Source organism: Stegodyphus dumicola, chromosome 1, assembly GCF_044657685.1.
Source record: "Stegodyphus dumicola isolate Sdum_Otavi_A_Nest chromosome 1, ASM4465768v1".
NCBI lineage: Eukaryota > Metazoa > Arthropoda > Arachnida > Araneae > Eresidae > Stegodyphus > Stegodyphus dumicola.
Genome location: NC_140768.1, coordinates 76119671 through 76142447, shown reverse-complemented (window position 1 = coordinate 76142447; position 22777 = coordinate 76119671). Strand labels below are relative to the sequence as shown.

At 31.1% G+C, this 22777-nt stretch overlaps 1 protein-coding gene across 4 annotated transcripts in view; it reads right to left on the bottom strand.

Annotated features, from left to right (window-relative positions):
* LOC118194771 (uncharacterized) overlaps window positions 1-22777 on the bottom strand; it is a 348088-nt gene that overhangs the window by 211024 nt on the left and 114287 nt on the right. Inside the window, exon 1 of one of the 4 annotated variants that reach the window (XM_035365974.2) lies at window positions 16466-16829. The exons of 1 other annotated variant lie outside the window; for it this stretch is intronic. In XM_035365974.2, coding sequence (XP_035221865.1) covers window positions 16466-16517 — 52 coding nt within the window. In that variant the 5' untranslated portion in view covers window positions 16518-16829. Of the gene's footprint in view, window positions 1-16465; window positions 16830-22777 lie in introns of those variants that run through there. 2 more of the 4 variants (XM_035365973.2, XM_035365975.2) reach the window with 2 other exon arrangements.

Genomic DNA, 22777 nt, shown 5'->3' with positions numbered 1-22777 from the left:
TTTTTCATTAGAGTATTTTAATTGCCCTAATCAAGTCTAACATTCAGTGAAGTCTTCAGTGACTGTCGTGATAGTTTTGAAATACTATCGAATATTTTTTTACGTAACTAACGAAGTTAATATGACGTAGCAAAAATTTAATGTCACGAAATCAAGGAAAAAATTCCTACTTTAACTGTCACACTGATTATTCCTAATGGGTTTTGTGAAGTGGTTGAAATTTTAAAATCAAACTGAAAATTCCTAATCTAAAAATGTAGCTCCGTTATCAGATACTTTGGCAAAGAAACTTATCCAAAACGCGTTTTAAAGTCTTTTTAAAATTATAAACCGTTTTATAAAGTCTCAAAATTTTATTATTGCGGCTTAAATAAAACAAATGAAAAAGGGATGTGTAGATATATATATAAACTCAATGTAAAAATACTTCTTTTCACAAAAATTCATTTTCTAAGGCATTTTGCTCACAAAGTGGTCGAGTAAATATCACGGCCGAATATCGGTTATTTGAGTCGGGATCAAATCCCAGCAAGCGGACAAAGATTTCCTTACAATAAGCAGCTATCGGACTTGCATTCGAGGTTTATTTCTCATTCAATTAATTCAGTTCTCACTTCGCGGCAAGGCAAAAATACATAAGAACTCAAAACATCTTCATTAAAAATTGTAAAGTACAGAAAAACATAAAACAACAAATACAGTGAAAACAGTTTAAAAAAATTTACAATTGAAATTACAGTTTCTACGCAAAAACAAGCAATTCGGCCAGCGGGCAAGAAGGCAGATTTTTCGGTGCACAAAACTGAAAGTTTACTTTTGGTCCCACTCGGCTAAAAGACACTGAAGTTTCAGAAACTGACTTAATTCATTATTCTACAAAAGAGTTTCGTAAACAAATGGCAGGTACGTTACGTACGACTTTTAATTGTTGATAATTCTACAACTATTGCATGCAGATTATCTAAAGGAATAAAAACCTTAACCGGAACATTAGAACAACATAATTCAATTACTTTTAAAGTAAAAAATAAACAATTTACCAACATATAAGATTGAAAAAAATTGAGTTAACCGAGCCAAGTAACAGGGTGAGTATATATATATATATATATACTTTTGGTGAGACAGATTGCAACCTAAAAGGCAGGTGCACAACTGCATATTATAGAAGTCCCATGTTCAACCCTCATGTCGATGCCAACGTTCTGAGGCTACAAAAAAATCTCTTCTGAATCCATTTTAAATCCATTTTACAATCTGTTTTGGAAAAAATAGTGCTTTATTATGTCCATACGTCCAAATGTCACACAAACACGTCGCTCAAATGGATTCAAGAGCGGTCAAAATGGATGTTTTCGTTGAAATATGATACCCGAAATTTTTCGTGACTAGAATAGTTCCATTACTTCGTACATGCAAATGACAAGAAAGAAAAAATTAGTTTTATCAACATGCAATTCTGTGACATTTTGTACTGAATCGGACATTCGACGGGTTGCGTTAATTATTAATTCATTAGATCTTTGAACAGCGCTCGAATTCGATCTATTCGACTACAATTCTGATGTATTTGTGAACATCCACTAGGGGAATATATTTGGTGTGATGATAATTATTGTTGAAAATCCACATCAGACGCAAGGGTCGCAAAGGGAATCAAAGCTTTTAAAGACTGGGTAGCTATCTCAGAATAATCCCATTTCAACAGTGTTCAAAATTGTATTACAGAAGACGGCACAAACTCAGATTTCAGGTTTCAAGATGGAGTTTGATGAAATGTCAATGACTTTACTCTCACTTCTTCAGCTGAGAATACTGATGAATTATAGGCATCCTGAGTTATACTGTTCAGTCGCTTCCAAAAGTACTTGTCAGAATGAAAGGGGAACGTGATAAATTGTCAACGATCGCGTATTTCTTTTCCGAATTCAACATGAAGTCATTTTCTTTTAAGAAAGTGAGCAACAACAAAGGAAAGCAAGCGTGTAAATCTTCTTAGTAAATTTTTAAGTAACGACAGAAACGAAAATGGAAACACTATAGCTATTAATAACTTTTCATCTATGTTGTCAGGATACAAGTAAATTTCTCGCTATGAGCGGAGAGCTTTCTTACATTTTATAATCTAAAAATTCCCTATTTTATGGGAAATAAAATGTGGGAAAGCCAACTCATTCTAATACATATACAGACGAAAAGCATTCCACATTAAAAACAGAACATAGGTGAAATCTCAATTTTTAGATCGAACTTGGTTTTTATCAGAAATTTTTATGCATTTCAAAGGATAACGAAATAGGCCTCTCTTTATAGAGAAATAAAATTATTCTATGACATTTTTTTAGTAATACATTGCTTATATATATGAAATAAAAAATAAAGAAATAAGTGCAGTAGCACAGACTGTTGGGGGGGGGGATAAAAATGGAAAAATTAAAATCTTGTAAGTTTTAGAAGAAATACGGGTAAAAAACTTGAGAAGAAATTTAACTGTAATTTAATAATAGTTTAAGTGGATATATTTTGAGTAATGTGAAAGGTTCAAGAGATCTAATCCACCAACTGGAAAAATTCTTGCATAATTGCACGGAATTAAAATAATTATTAAGTGATCAGAAATCATTTAAATTATAAGATTTATTATTTTTTAATTTTTGACTTATGATTTTTAATTTATAAATTTTCGGTCATACATAATTAAAGTAAAAATAACATGCCGAATAGCTACTATTGGAGACGATAAGGCAACAAGAATTACTGCAAATTTATGAAAAGTTCCACTAATTCTTGTGCTTTAGCATCTTCAATAATCGTATATCGTTAGTATTTCAAAGACTGCTTTGGGAATCACTAAAAATACTAGATCGGTTCGATGAATTTTGCTTTAAGTTTTTCATACACATTAAAATTTCCTATTTCAAAGTAATTCAATTAGTTTTTCTGGATTTCTTCATCAGATGGCATAGGTTTTGGCTCGTATGTTTTATAGGTTATTACCTAAATTCGAACACACATTAGCGTGCAAAACGTAAGCAACAAAATTAATTTTTCGACATATAATCATGACATTCTTGAAAAGGACTTTTTGCGATCAATACAATGAAAAGGCAACTCGGCAGAAAGATATGCCGATGTAATATCTGTACCATGATGTCAGAGGGTACGTCAGGGCAAGCAAAACTCAAGAGGTTTTTGTAACAGCTCTTATTTCTTACACTAAAGTCTATTCCCTCCATGCTGCATGCGTCCTATTCATTTTTTAACTACTCTACTTTCTTCATCCCTTAAGTAGTACATTATGTCTGTGTAGTATGAACTTCATGTCTTCCAGTTGGTCTTTTACGCAGTTATGAGCAAAATCAGAAAAGTTTATTCCTTTTTGCACGCTAGTGTTATTGGTTTTATTTTCATTGTGGACACCTTCAGTAGACGAAAAGGGTATCTGAATAAAAGATACGTCAGGGCAAGTTATCTGAATAAAAACTAATGAAATTACATCTCATCTAATATTTATCACAAAAATTTCTACCGTATGGGGTGATATTATAAAAGGAAACTATGAATCTTTTTATCATTAACTTAAAAAATTTTTAAATGTGGACGCCATTTGTAGCATGATAAGTATCCATATAACATTAAACATTTTACTATATTCTGTTAATTTTAGTTTAGTATTTCTTTTCATACACGCGTATATGTTTCAAAGTTAATGTGTTAAAATTAAGTATTGGAAATGGAAAATATAAAAAATGCTATGTATTTTAATAATAAATTCTAGTTATTGATGGATGTGAGACGATACCTATTAACCAACGATAAATACGAGCTGGCCCCATTCAACTTCAGCTGGATTGAACTTATAAAGAACAAGGAAACACTTATAATTACCTTCTAATTCTTTATTTTTAATATTTTAGAATAATAAAGATTAACGATTATTTTAGAATTTTCTTATGATTTAAATTAAGTTCAAATTTTAATAGAGTTTTGAAAACTAGTGTAATAATTTTGTATATATATTTCCTAGCATGTATCAAAGTGTTCTCTTTTGTTCTGTTGAAACTTAGTTCTTTCATGTTGAAAGTATCATCAGTTGCATATTTCTTCTTGCAAATTATTTGTGTTTGATTTGGAGTGAATCAGTTCTTGTAATTATTTCAGTTACCTCATAAGAAAACACTTCTTCTATTTCATGAAGTTATCATATGGTATTAGAATAACTGTATAAAATTTCTTTAAAGTTAAAATTGTTAGAAACTTGTAGTATCAATGATACAATAATACAATATTTACTCCTAGCATTATTCAAATAATTTACAGTACTTTATTACTTTTTTAAATAATTCTTCTGGTTACCTAAATAAACGAGCAGAAATGTTGAATAGCAAATTCAGTAAATCCTCACACAGGGTCTTTTTAACAAAGACGTTATTTTTTCATTTTTTGGTTAAATCCCGCTTTGGAAAATTATTTATTCGAAATCCACGTATAAATTTCTAGGAAAAACGTGATTTTTTGACAGAAGAGAATGCAAAGAATAGTAAAATAGCTTGTTAAACATCAAGAGCATTTCATTCACATTCTGATCATTTCAAAGTTGTCAATTTTTTTTAAATAACAACTATTTCTTGCGACGTCATTTTTATTTAAAGTAAATTGAACCATTAACAAGAATTTCCCCCGAACTCAGTAATTACATTTTTATTTAATAATTTATCATTTAAAGGGTGGTACTTCTCATATCGTGCTAGTTTTGGTTCATTTAAATGTTTGATATGTCTACAGTGTAATGTTTTGATAATAGAAATATTTATGATATAGCCTTTCGAACTTTCGTGTTATACTATTTCACGCTACTACGACATATTAGTGTCTTCTCACATCTGAGAGTTATTGCCCTTTCCAAGATGTAATATATCTTTAATTTGTTCTTTAGTACAATGTTTGTTATTATTAAAAGGGAGATATATAAAAACGTTAGACTTCTTAGTAATTTATATACGTGTGAGTAATGAAATGTATTTAAATAATGTTTGTAACATTATTTAATGTATCTAATTGAAAATTTATATAAACATTCACAATATTTGTTGAATTAATAAAGGACGTTTCGAAGACCACATATTATGCATCTTAGCAATCATTTGCCTCTTACATTCTCTATTAAATATTCTCGTATTTTGATGTCCCAAACGAATCTACCAAAGAAATTATTTCACTTTCAATCACTTATTTAGCGATTAACTCGTTATAATAATTCTGCAGCCTTCAAAAAATCAAATCTGAAAGCGTTCAGATTTTATATTACTCCCAAACGGTTTTTTTTTTTTTTCTTTTTTTTCCCCCATTTTCAGACACATACACGTTTCGAGAGCATTTAGTCTAATGTCACTTTGGACTAAAATATTAAAAAACAACATATCTTTAGAATTTCCGATAGACAGTTTCGTGTGCTGGAGATAAAAATAGTTTATTCCCTACAGCGTTTCCACTGCTTGCTTTGAAATTGTTGAGTTTTTTAATCAAAAATTCGTTAAAGTTTTACAAAATATGAAGTAGACAATAAAACAAATTTGAAATTCCGAGTTCGAGCTTCAGGTGGAGGACTATGTTTTTCAAAATTTGATGACTCTTTTTACTGTTGTTTTTCATAATGCTAGAAACATTCATAAATTCATGCCGATTCTTCATTATTTAATTTCTTTAAATATAATACAGGGCGATAATATTTGATGGCAACAATTTTAAAAGTGATGTATCGCGTTTAAGGGATTCAACACAAAATGCCGTTTCGAGATTAATAGCCCTTCTGGGCTAATAATAATAGCCTGAATTTTATTATTTTGTGTTTGTAATATAAATTCATCAGTTCTTATAAATAAAGTGCAATTTTTCGATTGTTATTAGACTAGGATATTTTATCATTCAGGTATACTGCTCCAAGCAAGTCATTACTGTTCATTTTACGGATGTAAGGTTGTGCAGAATCAGAAGTTAGCTTTGTACTTTTCAACACGAATTCCATTATTTGTCGAACCTTATAGTTTAGTTTAGGCTACACGGTCTTAAGACGGAGCGTAACTAGCGCAAGAATAAAGAACTTACAACTAAACAATAGTAATTAAAAGTTCCTTTGAACTACAAGTGTTCTGACTTTACAATAATGTGCAACACAAAACCTGAATATATCTCATTTGCAAATAACATGACCCAAAACCGTTAACAAATTCACAATTCCAGCTGCTAAATGAACTAAACCTGAATGTATTCTGATTCGCTAACTTTAGCTTTCATTTGTAAAGTTTATTATAGCTTGCAAAATATTTTGTATGTTAACCCAATTCTAACCTTGCATTTTAACCGTCATTAGAATGCAAATTAGGTTGAGTTAAAATAGAGACCGAAATTTTTAGTTTAGGAGAGACTTATGGCACCCACAACCAGTAATATGCTTAATTCAAGAAGCCCGCCTATAATATCTGGAGAGTGAATTTTATACTTATTAGCACTCAGGGCTAGAAACCACATTAGCTGGAACTGAGTATTATAGTCGAAGAAAGTTAATGTCTTTCTTGTACTAAATGTATGCAGTAAAAAAGCTAATTTTCAACTACTTATGTACTGCACTAAATATAATATTTGAATTGCTAAAACCCAGTTAATATTTGTTTTCAACCTTACTTATTTACACACAAAAGAATCTAAAATTCCCGGTCTGCCGGCAGTTAAAGCAACTTTCAAAATAGCAACGAACAAAAATTAATTTTACTAAGATCCTGCTCAAGTTGCAGTAGAGAAAAAGTAATATATAAACTTACTGTGGTTACTGCGATTTGCGCAATATACCTTACTCTCTTACAGAGATTTGCGTGAAATTTTTAAATTGAATAAATAAAGTAGAAGAACAGAAAAGTGTACATCTTTTAAAAATTTACTGACAACACATCAACGTAATGAATTGTTTAGTTTTAGAAAATAACGTAACCTAGTTCGGCATAGATTTCCAATAACATTTTATCGGTTTCGAAAGCGATCAGGCACAGGTCCGTCTTCTTCAGCAGAAAAAAAAAAAAAAAAAAAAATATTAGGAAAGAATGAGAGATGCGCAATAGTTTTAGATAGAAAGCAATGGACGAAACAAAACGAACACGAACGTAGCGCCATCTATCACGAGAAATACTAACCAAACATGAAAAGTTAAGCTATTAGAATTCGGAAGAATGGAATTAGAAATAATATTGTTAACTTTAGAAGATAAATTTTTGTAAATGTGAAGAGCTTCAAAGAAATTTAATAGTCAAAAGTGTTATTAAGTGTCCAGTTATGATTAGCTATTGAATATTCGTTTATATCTCTTTTTTGAACGATTCGTGTTCCTTTGTAGACACGTTAGGTTTTTCTCGAAGCAGGAGATGTGAAAAATGTGTAACGTCCTCGAAGAACTCGAACCTAGACCATTCAAATACGCGCCGAATGTACTACCGCTGTTACACCACGAAGACATGCAGAAAGGAGAGAGAAAATACCTTATATCTTGAGCTCTTTTACTCTCGCCGTTGTATCTTAAAACCACACTGATAAGATATGCTATGAATTCTTAAATAATTAAAGTTTGGGATGGAATTCGAACAGAATTCAAACAAATTTACTGATTACATACTTTAAAAAGGATATATAAGCTGAAGTTTTAGAGAATATAAGCAATTCTGTTGTGAGGATTTATCTTTTTTTGGGGGGGAGGGAACTAATAGTTAATTTTAAGTATTTTCCTGTCACTCTCTTTCCACCCACACTTTCCATGCCAGAATGTAAATGAGATAGCGAGGGTTTATTCAAACTATTGGGGGAAAGAACTGCTATTTAAACAAGTTGATTTTAGAGCGTGTTCTGAATACTTAAGGCCACGTTATCACGGTGGTTTAATAGCGATTTGATTCTGTGACGTTGAGTGCTTCAAACCATTAGGCTTGCCTCGTCGGTTTTCTACAAATTAGAGCCTTTCCTACGCGTTACTTTACCCTGCGAGCCGTTAGGCTAATATTACTATGTTTAATTTTAATTCAACAGTACGTATTTAAGTTGAGCCAGAAGTGTTGGCTTCTGTAAACCCAAGTTGGGTCTTTGTTACTTCTTTGCGTTCAAATAAAAGGGTCTTTTTAAAGTCGGTAGTGTATGCTTCCTAAGAATACCAGACTTTATATTGCAATTGATATAAGGATAAAAACAAATAATAATAATCTTATTGATGTTATTTCTAAAAGCGATATAATTTCTTTGATGGTAAGAGGAAGAACCTTTATCAATGGCCATGGAAGAAAATTCTCTCCCGACCAACCAATTTCAAATAACTGAGTTCATGAGAAAGCAAACATTCTGAAGAACAAATTTTGAGAGCTCGATATACATAAGTGCCAAAAGAAGCCATTTTTTGTGTAGCAAGTTGAAATGATTTAGCTTGGGGATTCAGAGAAACAGAAAAAGGTTCAGGGCAAACAGCAGGACTGAAATCAAATTCATCGAGGATAATTACAATATCAAGGAAAGGTAAATAATCAATCGAATTCAGTTTCAAATCTAATGGGTAGCTGGATTAATCGATTCATTAGAAGATAAAATTTTGATTAAATCTTCTTTATTACCATCAAAAGGATGAATGTAAAGAATCCAGAGAAGGAAAGATAATTTTTCAAATAATTTGAGCTTAAAATAGTGCGTGAAAATGTCAGCAAATGCTGACATGAAGAGACTGAATGCTTATGGCTAATCCTTCAATTTGGTGATAATAATTATTTTAGAAAGCGAAGTGGGTCTAACTCAGAAGCTATCGTCACCAAACTTTCTACAATTCTTTTCTGGATCCTGGAAAAGGTCGACGTACACTTTTTTCAAAAACGAAAAAAAAAAAAAGGCTAAAAATCAGAGATATTAATTAAAAAAAAGCTTTAAACGCTAATTTTCGCCCTCATTTTGCGCTCAGTGGCAACAGCCTCGCACGCTGGAGATAAAAATCTGCTTTATTTCGAGAATTCTTGCCACCGCTGGCTTTCAAATCATAGAGTTTGTAAATAATAAATTTCTAAGTTTTCTCTCGTTGGAGAAAAAATGCTTTATTTTGAAAAGTATTGTTACTGCTCGCTTCAAATCGTAGAGTTTATTATTTAAAAAAATCTGATGTGTACACACCATATGACTTCCTTGTACGGAATATTAAATTATACGCATTTTTTCTTGCATTTCATTTAAACTTATTGGATTGAATTAAATCTACTTCGCCGACATCGCATAAACCACAATAGAATAAATGCATTCTTTAAAATTTACTCTAGTATTTGTTTACCATAGCGACACTCTGGCGCTAGATTCACTTAAGGGTATTATATTTCGTTCATATTATAACTCATAATGCACAAAATTTATATCATTAAAAGAATGGCAATAATAAATGAAGGCGTTATCTTTGTTGTTGCGAAGCTAAGTTTCTCTAGATTGGCAACAAATCCACTAGTCTGCTGTTTCAAATGTAAACAATCAATGGCCGCCATAAAAAAAAGGCTTAGCGGCACTTAAACAACTTTAAAATTGTTGATAATTCTAAAAATATTGCATACAGATTTACTAAAGGCATAAAAACCTTAACCGGAAGATAAAAACCACATAATTCAATCATTTTTAAAGCAAAAAATGTACAATTTACAAACATATACGAGTAAAGAAACTGAGATCACTTTGCCGGGTAACAGAGTGGATATATATATAAATATATTTATATACGTTTGGTGCAGCCGATTGCAACCAAAATACGAGGTGCACATCTACATGTTATAGCAGTCCTACATACAAAATTTCAACGTTCTGAGTCTACTCGTTTTTGAGTTATGCGAGATACGTTCGTACGTACGTACATACGTTCGTACAGGCGCCACGAAAAATTCTCTTCAGAATTTATTTTAAAGCAGTTTTATAATTTTTTGGAGGAAACGAGTCTTTTATTCTGTCCTTACGTACAGATATCATGCAAAAACATCGTTAAATTGCATTCGATAGCGGTCAAAATGGATATTTTCGTTGAAATATGCTGCCTGAAACTTTTCGCGATTACAATACTTCCTTTTTACTTCGTACAAGGAAGTAAAAATGTAGGTTTTACAAAATCTCTTCATAAAGAAGAATTGTTTGTTTTTTCGCGTTATTCATTTCTGATCAATTATGATAAATTTTTTGCCACATTAAATCAACTAAAATTTAATATAGGTGAAATATTGGATGGAGCTTGAGCTTTTGCGACAAATTGATTACAAAAACGAAACTCATTAAAAATTACGTGCCATTGTTGCTGATATAATTAGAGAAAATTAGTTTACTTTTCTATCGAAATTTTTTATGTGGGTTCCATATCGCATCAGATTGAAAAATGTATGACTATGAATCGTATTTTTTGCATCGTAATTAGAGAGAAGGGTTACAGCGGTATGGTTCTCTCTGTTGTTAGATACATTACTCTCAATCTAAATTGGCATCGGGTACTTCCGCTAGTTTAAAATAAAAATAATAATAATAATAATTGAAAGGTGGATATAAATATCTTTCCCATGCTTAGCACTTAAAGTTTACTGAACCTCTTTTTTGTTCACTCTTCTACCAAATTAAAATTGCATTTTTTAATCATCTTGGTTTCAATTGGTAAATTTTAATTTTCTATGTATAAAAATATTAAAAAGAATCTATGCATTTCTTTTATTCATGAAACTAATCTTCAGAAAAAAATTAATACATTTAACATACAGAAGGAAAAGCAATTAAAAGCAATTAAAGATTGTTTTAATTAGAAGGAAAAGCAATTAAAGATTATTTTAATTAGAAGGAAAAGCAATTAAAGATTATTTTAATTAGAAGGAAAAGCAATTAAAGATTATTTTAATTAGAAGGAAAAGCAATTAAAGATTATTTTGTGAAAAAATCTCTTGTTTTGTGAAATGATTAATTTTTCTTAACGGAGCTTCCGATAACAAATACTCTGCCTTTATCTGAAGTTTGCTGACAGACAGGAAAGCGAGTTTTACGATTTTAAACTGACATATAAATTTAATGTTCTCAATATCTCATTTGTAGACTGAATAAGAAAATGCAAAAATAGCCGTGCGGTATACATGAGTGATAACCATACCTTTTTATTTAGAAAAATATTGCAAATTGAAATAATTTTCTTTTAATTGTGCTTAAATTAAAGGCGAAATCTTAAAAAACTATGACAATTAAGTTCCTTTATATTAAGTACTTAAACCGTTCTAGACATCTCTGGCTTAAGCATCCATGTATATTGAAAATTATTTTGCATAAATTCAAGATGATATAAGCGCGAAGTGTTATTTCTCTCTGTGTGTATTTCTTTCCCTCTGTATTTTAATAACCGTGCTTACTGTTTGTAAGCATCTAACTAGTACAACACGAAGTTCAGTGCAAGGGCATTATGAATACTACCTGAATACAGAAAGCATGATCAGCTGGAAGCCAGACAAATACCAATTGCTTAATGACTTTAATATGACGTAACTTTAGACGTCGTTTTGAATCGCATGCCCTTTACATCCTCTCGCATTTAACTTCCGCAAGCATCGAGAATGGAGAGCCCCAAAATTTTAACTTACTTAACATATTTCTTCATGTAAAAAGTATCTATAACTATGATGAAATTTATTCACGAAAAGATATAATTACAAATCAGTATAACATGAAACAAACTTTCTTATTTAGCATGCTTAGCTTCAAAAAGAACACTGTTTGGAGAACAATTAAGTATGAAAGATTAATGTTAGTATCTTATCACAGGTACATTTTGAAATTCAAAACCTGAATTTTTAAATTTCGTTAAAGACTCTTACAATACTCTATAATTGATATAATATGCAAACACGCTGTATTTATTAAACTGGAAATTTATTTCTTAGTATAACGTTTGATATTTATTTACCTAAGTAAGTGCTTCCTTACCCCAGATAAAAAACTGAAGATTATCCGAAAATCAGTCTAATCATTTAGAAGTACCATAATTATCATCAATTACCATGATTATTCTAATTATACGAAAACGTTAAGTGACTTAATTTCGTAAGCACGTAATTAGTTTTAAAATAAATGGACTCATCATTATTTGAGTTATATGAAGCTTAGTTTTTAAAAGGAAAAGACATATTTATTATTTAATGACTAATTAATTATTCTATCAAAAAGTACAATACAACATCACTTTTGTTATTTTAATTATAATCGCTTACTTGCTAATGTCCTCAAATGGGAACATTCTTAAAAGAAATTATTTCGATTAGACATGTTTATTGGATCATAATAATTAATTCATTTCAATTATAAAATGAATAAAAATTTTCACAGCAGTTTCTTTCAGCAGAAAGAAGAATATTTTTCTATAAGTGCAATGGAGGAACATTCAGTAATGTTTGATAAACTAAATTTAATACAAAATATAAAATTTTTGCTGTCACTGCTGCTTGGAAACATGTAAAAAACATACATAATATTAAAAATGCTTGAAAAACTGTGAAACAAATTTCTATTGAAAACGACTAAAGTATATTTCAAAGATCAATCACACAGATCTTCAAAGTGTTCCTACGAATAACACAAAAAAATCTAATGCGGACAGTACATGACTTCCTTGTACGGCCCATTAAATTATACACATTTCTTGCTGTACTTCATTTAAACTTACTTCCTTGAATTATTCTAACTTGAAACGATTCCTCAAGGCATAAACCGATTCCTCAAGGAAAGTTGAAATGACATCAAAAAGTGCAAATTTTGAAATTAAATGTCCCATTCAATTATTATCGTACGGGAGTCAAATTTCTTATAATCTTATTTTTGCGTAACAAGTATAAAAGTTTCCCAAATATGAGTATAGAAACCGGGAGATAGCTTTAATAGTTAGATTTCGTTATTTGTCTGAAACTATTTTTTTAAATTTACATTGCCAAAACATTAATATTTTCTTCATTTAAAATAATTCTGTAATTTGAGGGTATATTGGGTATATGACAACGATTGTGAAAATAAAGGCAATGTTTTTAATGTAAAAAGTATAAAGCTACTGCAGTTACTTGACATTTATTAAATAAAGCAACGATTTCGAAAATATTCGGGCTGTTCTCCAGAATTCTTTCGATCAAAAGTGGGATAAAGCTTAAGTAAATAATCCTCTTATGCTTTGACACAGCTAGATAACAACTAATGCAGTTTAGCATCATTAAATATAATGGTTAAGAGTAATAATTTTTCAATTAAAATTCCAGTTAATTGAATATTACTTTCTGAAAAATACCTGCTGTTTCGCTGCAGTTCATAACGGTAAGAAAAATCACAATTTAGTTTTTAAATCTATACATATAAAGTAATCCATAGACCACCGTTTAATTTTTTCATGTTGCAAAATTTTTAAATCCCTTTTCTTGCCTTGATTAGTTTGTTATCAGGTATTTTTTCTTCGTCAAAATACTTTTATTAGAAAACTAATAAAAGTATTTTAAAACTTTTATTAAACTTTTCTCCAAGTAATTTTGATTTCTCAGCCATATTCTCCAGTATGATCCATTTAAAATATTGCAGCTGACTTAATGTCGATATCCATATATGTTTACAAATATGAAACAAAATTTGAATTAGGAACCCCAAAAGTCTTTCCCAAATCATTTTTTCTCGTGGACCCCGCGAATTCAGCAAACAGATACATCTAGAATGCATAATTATTCGATTTATGGAATATAATTATATTTTTTCCTTCAAAATATATGTCCATCTTATATAGATCGGCAGCAGCAGAATTAACTCAACACCTTAAAATATAAGTATTATTTATAGAATTCGAAATTTTTACACATTTCTTGAAATACCTTGCACGGGATATTGCATTAAACCTCAGGACTGCCATACAAAATCTAGTATGTTTGGTTACTATATGTAAGGTATTTGCACTTAAATATAGTTAATAAATGAAATTCAAACATTAAATGAGAAATAATGGTTCAATAAAGCAAATTTTTTTTTAAAAAATAGGAAGATCTTTAACAAATCTTGATGAATTAAGACAAGCATATGCATAAGCGCATGTAATTGTTCTTGGGCTTGGCGGACGTTAGCTACCATTGCAATTAGAGGATTGGGGTGTGTCTTGATGCTGTCAGAAAGGATTTCTCAAAGTTTTTCTAACGAAAGCTTTAATCACACATCTATTTCAAAATTATTGCGAAGGGTGTTTTCTCAAGCGTACGAAGCGGCAGTAATTTATTAAAGTTTTACTTTGAAGAATGCGCATAAGTTGGTATTGAATGCAGATAAGGCTACTGAGTAAATGAGTTTATTATATTTAAAATACATACAGATTTTATATTTTAAAGTAAATAATAAAAATACTACAGATCTAATATTCTTGCTAATTGTGAATTAAAACAAAGTTCGATTACTGACAATAGTAAGTTACTAAATATTTCCTTTGATGAAATATTTAGTAATTATTTTCCTCAAACAGTTAACTGTTTCGTGTAAGAGTTCATTTGACCTAAAACTACATTTTGAATTAACATATTTTTGGAAAAAGATGGTATGCATTTTATCATTGTTAAATAAAATACTGCATTCTATGAAAAGCTTTTTGCATGTGATATACATATTTTACAGTCATTTGACAAAATTACGTATTTTACATTTATGTCTGATTCTATGCAATCTGCACAATACCCGTAGACTATTAGAAAAACTCCTCTGAGTTTCTGAAGTTCTTAAGTTATTTAATTTCAATGTTTGGATTCTCTATTTATTACTATAAATTTCTTTAAATACTTTTTTAATTAAACGTTTTCAGTATTTCTTTGAATGCAGAGTTTCACACAATCGGTATTTATTCAATTTAAAATATTTTTTATTGATAAAAATTGCAGTTACTAAGAAGAATTATAGTTTCAATAACTTTTTTTAACTCGGATTGGAAAACTGGCAAATAAACTGAGCATAAAAATGCATTTCCATTGCCTGTAAGTGTTGTTGTTGCTTATGCTCACTTGTCTGACGTAGTCAGCCCACGAAATACCTCGTGGCAAGAATACGCTAGAGTTATTGAACTCACTTTTTAATACAAATTGTTATACGGTTCAATATTGATGATAAAAACCTTATTGTGTCGATCCGTTTCTTTATCGCTATATTGTAGTTCAGGATTTGAACAAACTTGAAGAATTTCATATTTTTTTTTTATTATTTTACTGATGATTAAAGCATATATATTTATTTCTGTTTATTTTTTTCCCATCCGTTCTGTCGAGGTGTAAGTAGTCAATACGTCCGCCTAGCAAATGGATGATTAGTGTTTCGAATCCGGAGAAGTCACAGTTGATTTCTCACATTTCCTGCATCAGAAAAATCCTAATGATTTCTATAGTAGCAGTATACGATATAACTCAGCACCACTTAGATTTGGTAGACTCAAGGAGGTTAGAATAGAAGGAGGGAGGGTTCGCGGTTTCCTCCACTATCGGGGAATGAAACTTCGCCGAACAAGCGGCGTCCATGTTTGTGACTTCAAAACATTGCATTACGGCAGTGACATGTACGTGTTTCTAACCTGTTTCGTGCATTTATTTTCCAGTAAAAATATGTTAAATTTATAATGAAATCCCTCGCAATTGTTGAATTTTTGTTTTAAAGTAATAAAGATGATATCCATAATTTACTATGTACAGCAAATTATTAAGAAATAGTTCGAAATCTAAATGCATGCGCATAACATTAAAGCCTTTGAAAAATGATGTTTCTGCATATTTCACGAATTTGCTTAGGTTAGAAAATAAATCTTAATAAAATAAAACAGATTTATGTGAATTCATTGATTTCAGTTTATGCGCATTTCATATTTATTAATCTGAAAGAAACTGCCTTTAATTAAGTTGAATTACAGAAATACACCTATATAAGTTTTTGGATACATCTTTCCACATGAACAATTGTGTAAATATTTTACTTAATTTTATCACTATACTGCCCAGAAATTTGTAAGTTTATGCAAAAAAATTTTAACAACAGAACAGTTTATCTTAACTTAAAAAAATGAATAATAATTAATATATAAAGAAAAGCATTGCTTTATTTAACACCTTTATAATTAATAAAAATAGTAACAATTGATTTCTTACTTTTCATGAAAGTTATAAAACGAATTAACTAAAACGTTCAAATTATAAAATTTAAATTCTACCATATAGCATTGTATCTTAAGGAACGAAGATACCAGCTATAAACAGAAACATTAAAATGTATTTAATATATTTTGATTATAGTTATATTAAATTATTTATATTATTTATTTAAAGTCCTTTTTTTCACATCTGGAAAGAAAACCACATGACATTGTGATATTTTTTGACATAGTTGTCATATTACATAAAAAAAGAAAATTAATACTTACGTGTGAAAAATAATGCCCGGAATTTTTTTCGACAATCTAAATGTGCATCCATATGCAGTACAAGCTGACATGCTTCAAAAAGAAAAGAAAAAAAATGTTGCAATGACAGACTTCCTTGCACAAGTCACGGTGATAACAGGAAGATGGCCGCCAAGCTTCACCGTTTGAGTTGAACCTTCCCTCCTTCTATTCTAACCTCCTTGGGTAGACTGCGTCTCGTGCCTTCTCCCATTAGCTTTTAAGTAGAAGAAGAGAATGCAAGGAATTATTGCATTCCCTTTTGCACGCTCTTAGGGTATATATAATTAGTACATTCAGTCAGCAAGTGGATTATCCATGGTATGAATCTTTGCATGAACACAGAGGATTTTTTGTTTCCCACTTTGAAAGTTCAGTGAATTTCTTTAAAAGCAATTTCATGTTCTTCAAAAAGCAATTTCATGTTCTTGCTGCTGTGAATAGTAAGGTCTGTCAGAAATTGTTTGCAATGAAGACATTTTCAACAATCATCATATGAATGGTCCATTATCACGAATATAAAATTTTGTTCAGAGAAAAAGGTTTTTGCGTATTTTTGTTCATGTATAACAACAAAAACAAAGCTTTCATGATGGACGTTAGCATTCTGTTTGCTTTAGATTTTTTTAACTGAAACAATTATGAATATAAAGAAAACTTAAAGTTATTAATTATCTTTGCTTTTACAAAATTTACAAAATTTTTAATTACATCATTTTTTGGTTAGTAGAGTAATAACAAAGATGATTTACCCGGTTAACTCAAAATCATGGTTAATCCGAGGGCCAGTATTAAAGCATAGGAAAGTGATATTATATTTAACAGAAAATATACAGTTAACAATTTACCAGAAGTTTAAGCAAATTAATCTGGAGAATTAAATACATTTTCTTATGAAAATTAAATCATTCAAAACAATAAAAACACATTGTAAATAATGAAAGAATAAACATCATTAGAAACGAAGAAACTTTGCATTAAGTGGCATGTATACACAAGAGAAACTAAACGATAACATTAACCCTTAAACTAGCATAAAATAATTGGTTTAAACCTGTAGCGTCATTAGGATATTTTGATGCTGGAGACGAAAAATGTGGGATGCCCTCGCCCGCTCGGATCTCTCGAATACGCGCTGAGTACACCACGAAGGCATGCAGAAATGTGAGAGAAAACACCTTATATACTTTCCCTTTTAAAGGGCGATTGGGGATTAGGGGACCCAACCGCCAAATCCTGGAGGTGAGGAACCATCATCCACCATCTATCTTAGTTCGGGTGCCACTGTAGAATCATTTGGTTATTTTGATGCAGAAGTGCATGAAAAATAAGCAGTGCCATCCCCGGGACTCGAACTTGGACCCTTGGAATACGCGCCGATTATGCTACCGTTACACAACGAAGGCATGCAGAAAGGAGGAAGAAAACAATTTAGAAACCTTTTGTTTTTCTGTGGTAGAATTATCTTTTTTTTCAATAAAAACAAAAGCAAAAAAGAAGAAGAAAAACAGAAAAAAAATCAGTGAATTTCATCTTGTAAAGTCTCTAAACAGAAAGCTGCAACAGTGTTTCTTCAGCGGTTATAAATAAAGATATAAATATAGAAAGGCATAAATATATAAGAATTATCCCATTCTCAATGCGTGCGCTGGTGGGGCAAGTGTTTAGTTAGCATATTCAAACAGCAGCTGAAAGATCTATAGCTCATATCCGGGTGAGAGTACAACTGACCATATCTCCTTCTAAATGATCCAATAGTTACTGTAGTGGCGCGCTAACTTAAATACGGTGTATGATAATTACACCTGAGTTTGGTCGAGTGGGTCTCGTCTTTTTGTCCGCTTGCTCTTTAAGTGTAAATGAATAAGCAGTTACTGCATTTACCCTGCATGCTCTCGTGATCCACGAGATGTGGAACAACCCGCTCAGTAGCTGTCGCAAAATCCGTAGTTCGAATCCCGGCGAGGCACAGTTGTTTATTCTCACGTTTCTCGCTCCAAAAAATCAAATGAGTCTACAAATGCTATATCAAACTAATCAAGTATCTAAACAATTACTAAAAGGTTCAAGGATTTTCAGCTCCATAATAAATTTTTTTCCGAAATGCAGTCCAATACCATGAAATAGTTCTTATTAAGTATGTAATCAACTGAAATTTAAAAAGAAAGAGAAAATTTTGATTAAAGTTTACGTTTTCTTCACCAATAACTTCAAGTATCCAAATTTTTAAATTATTAACTTTTGATTCTGTTTGATAACCTAATTCGAAAACCGAAGACATGTCATTATTAACTACTAGTATTAAACTAGTTAAAACACTATCAAGTTATATTCATAATTTGAATCTTCTATTCCATTTTAGACGAATTTTGAATTTTGTCACCTGAATAAAGTTAAACACAGTTACAGTTAAGCTGAATATACCCATGGTTAAGATTTACTATTTTAAAATGATCCGTTAGTTAGAAGAAAATATAGTTATACTGAAATAAAAATAATTCCACTTACTAATTTTTCTGGCACCAGCTACTTTGGAAATACATCCCTTTTGGAAACGCGAAACTCAAATCCCTTTGTAATACACAAATTCATCTGTAATTCATTCATAAATATAATTTCTGGATTGTCATTAAGTAATTACCAGTAATTATTCTAAGATTTTACTGAATTATTTTTAACTTGTGAGGTTTCAATATCAAGAAATTAAAAAAATTATCTATCAGGTAACAAAAAAACATATATTTAATGTTTTGTTCAAAAGAATGATTTTAAATATGAATTTCATTCATATAGTAACTGTAGTTAGTTCTTTATTATATACAAAGTTAATTATATCAGTTGGTTATGTAGTTATTGCTATTTATTATATCAAACATTTATTGATCTTAGCTGTCATTATTAATGTCCTCATCTTCACCTTCGACAATATCTTTATTATCAAATTCACTCATTACTAATACCATTATCACTAATACCACTCACTAATACCATTATCACTAACTTACATTACACAATATCCGAATGGGTTTAAAAATATTAGTTAAAAAATTATATTCACTAGATGATTTGCAAATGCATTTCATTTAAAACATTCGCTGGGGCACATTAATTAACCTGTTTAAAAATAATGCAAGTATATATCATTTAAAGCTTAAGACATTTTATAAGCTATGTGTAAATAGCTACTGACGCGAAACAATATTCTGAAAAATATTTGAAAAACAGTTCTGAAAAATGAAGAAAAAATTTCTATAGAAAAAAATTATTATGTTATTTTGATTTATACTCCCACGCTTTGCACTTTTTTATCCTTCTCAGTTTCAAAACTTTATGAATAATATAGAGTTCGGAAGCTATTCTTTCATTGAAACTATTGTCTTTAAATATACAGTCGTAGCTAAGACCCGCATATCTACTACTTGCATCCTTCACGGTAAAAAAAAAACGGGAAGAAATAGAGGTCTATCATTATTTGTCTATTGATAAAGGAGACGAAAGATGTGGTCCCTCCAAGAAGATGACCGAACAACTCATCCGAACACACGCATCCATGCCCCACACGCATCGTTCTGGAAAAATCCTCTTTTAGGATACAATCGGCCTCTACTGGCTGGCCGGGTGGCTGATAGCAGTTCAAGGACAGCGGACTATCACTTAGCGCTTAATTCGTTTTGACAAATGACAGAGGAAGGATGTGATGCAAGAGGAAGGCTCATGCGGGAACTGTCCCCGCAGCTACACTCCGCCAGTTGCTAACACTCGCTAAAAAACAATGGTCATCGTCGTTATCTTCACAGATATCACAGACATAAGCCCCCAAAGGATTTTTGCAGTTTTCCTCCAAAGCTTATGTCTCTGATGAAAAATTGAAGTGCCACAATAAAGTGAAAAGATTTTTTTTTTTTCCAAATATTCAAGTTATAAGATTAGGTTGACTTCTTTTCTCAGTGAATGAAGTTGTTTCGTGCTATATGTCTCTTATATCAATCTGATAGAAGAATACCAGGATTGGCGTGTCGGAATATCGGACGTATTTTGATCGAAAGAATACATGATTATTATTTGATCAATATTTGGTAATATTACTACATAAGTATAATCAGTTGAGTCTTATTTTGTCGTTATAGTAATAATATGCATTATTAGGTCAAGAAAATCTAAATGTTCAAATTTACATTGGAATAAGTAAATTTCGGTGCTATAAATATTAAATGTTTCATTCCATGCAATACACATGCAGAATACGTAACTGAAACAAGTTGAAAGAGATTGCTAATTTTCAATAAATAAAAATAAAATAAATTAATTTTTAATGCGCAAAAATAAAATTCAAAGGTATTGTAGTAATTTTAAAATTCCAAACCACAAATAGATTTTATGCATGACTCTTTATAAAGTTTGAAAGTTGACAACGACATCATGATTACTAAGACAAAATTTTATAATATGTAATGTGATAAAATATATAATAAAATTTTTATCAGATGATCTTTTTATTGCTTAAATAGTCCATTCAGTTTTTCATATTTATTCTTCCAACTGAAATAAAACGGATAATATTATTATAAGGAAATTGGATTAAATAGGGGAAAAATCTATGCAAACGTCGCTGTCTATTACAAGAAATGATTTGGATCAGGGAAGATGAGTATATATATATATATATATATATAATATAAACTTAGTGTAGTGATGTAGAAGAGAAAATGGCAGTGTTGGAAGTGGTGCATAAAAGTGGTTTTTCCAGTCACATCGTTACATTCTGTTTTTTTTTTTTTTTTTTTTTTTTTTATTATTTTTAATACAGTATTTTTGAAATAAACAAATGTAAAAGAACTGACCTTATATGCGAGCTCTTTATCCAATAATTAAAGACGTACTTCTTTTCTTTACATATATAAGCGTCTAAAGTGTGTGTCGTCGATAGTTTATTGTTGCCATTCGGAAAAATGAGCGTGGAAATTAACGTTTTAACATCTCAACCGATTAAAGTCGTACGAAAATGAGAACGGTTTCGATGGATTCGGAGAATGTTTTGGAATCCGAGGATACGCGTCTCGAATTTCAACTCGGCTTCGTTCCGTAGATATTCGAGAAAAAGAATTTGGCATGTAGCCAAATCCCTCTAACAAGGTGTGGTGGTGGTGTATTTAATCATGGCAAAGCACACTAGGGCTATCTGCCTAAGGGGAGGGATGCCTTCGTGGGGGACTTTCTAAGGAAAACTGGCTCGTATACACGTTACACATGGGGAAAACCACGAAAACACCCATGCAGCCAGCCCGTTCGCTGGATTCGAACCTCGGACCGAACTACCAGTGTTCAGCGACTTTACCGCTCGGCCGCTGGTGGGCCCCTCTAATAGGGAAAACCCAAGAAAGAAAGTGGGAAATGTAGGGAAAAACGTATAAGGGAAAATTAGTTTTTTCTCGGCTAATTAAAGTCCCAAGAAGACGCGAATGGTCAAACTGGCGTGCCACGGACCTGCAGAATCCAACGGTGTGCTTCGCTAAGCCCGGGAGCCAGCCGTTTCGGAGGATACGATGTTACTTCACCCCATATATATATATATGCGGCTTAAGTGTCTGTTTGTAGCTGATAGTTTATTGTTTGCTTGCGTAACTGTACTAGACAATGGAGTGAAGTTGCCTCGACACAGAATTGCTGTTCCAATTGAGACGTAGACAATTTCCTGTAAAACTTGCCTTTGCTATGACCATCCATAAGTCTCAGGGCCAAACGCTTAAGCGTGTTGGCATTTTTTTACCTGAGCCTGCATTTGGACACGGTCAACTTTATGTTGCCAGTTCAAGAGTTCGTGAAAGAACGGACGTAAAATTAAAAATATTGGATGGCCCTCTGCAAGGCAAGCTTAAAAATAATGGAAAGATCTACACAAGAAATGTTGTGTGCAAAGAGATCTTTAACATGTGAATTAACATTTCATTATTTAAATAACCTTTACTCATTGAGCTAGCGATGGGCTCCTAAGAAATGTACCGCCAGTGATTTCCTTCATTGCAGTCTACTTTAATCAGTTAAGCAAGTAGAAGAGGGAAACCCCGTGGGGCAGTAAGCAAAGGTTCGTCCTCGCTGTCTGCCCTGGGTAATTCAGTTTAAATTAGCACACACATTTACACAAATCATTTTAATTACAATTTATAATATCTAGAACAGTGGTCATTTCGTATGACCGCCGGGCTTTCTAGTTTAACATTTCACAGCATATGTGTTATGTAAAATTCATACGATATGAATTAATTTTGAATTGATGCACTTCAGAAAGATTTGTTA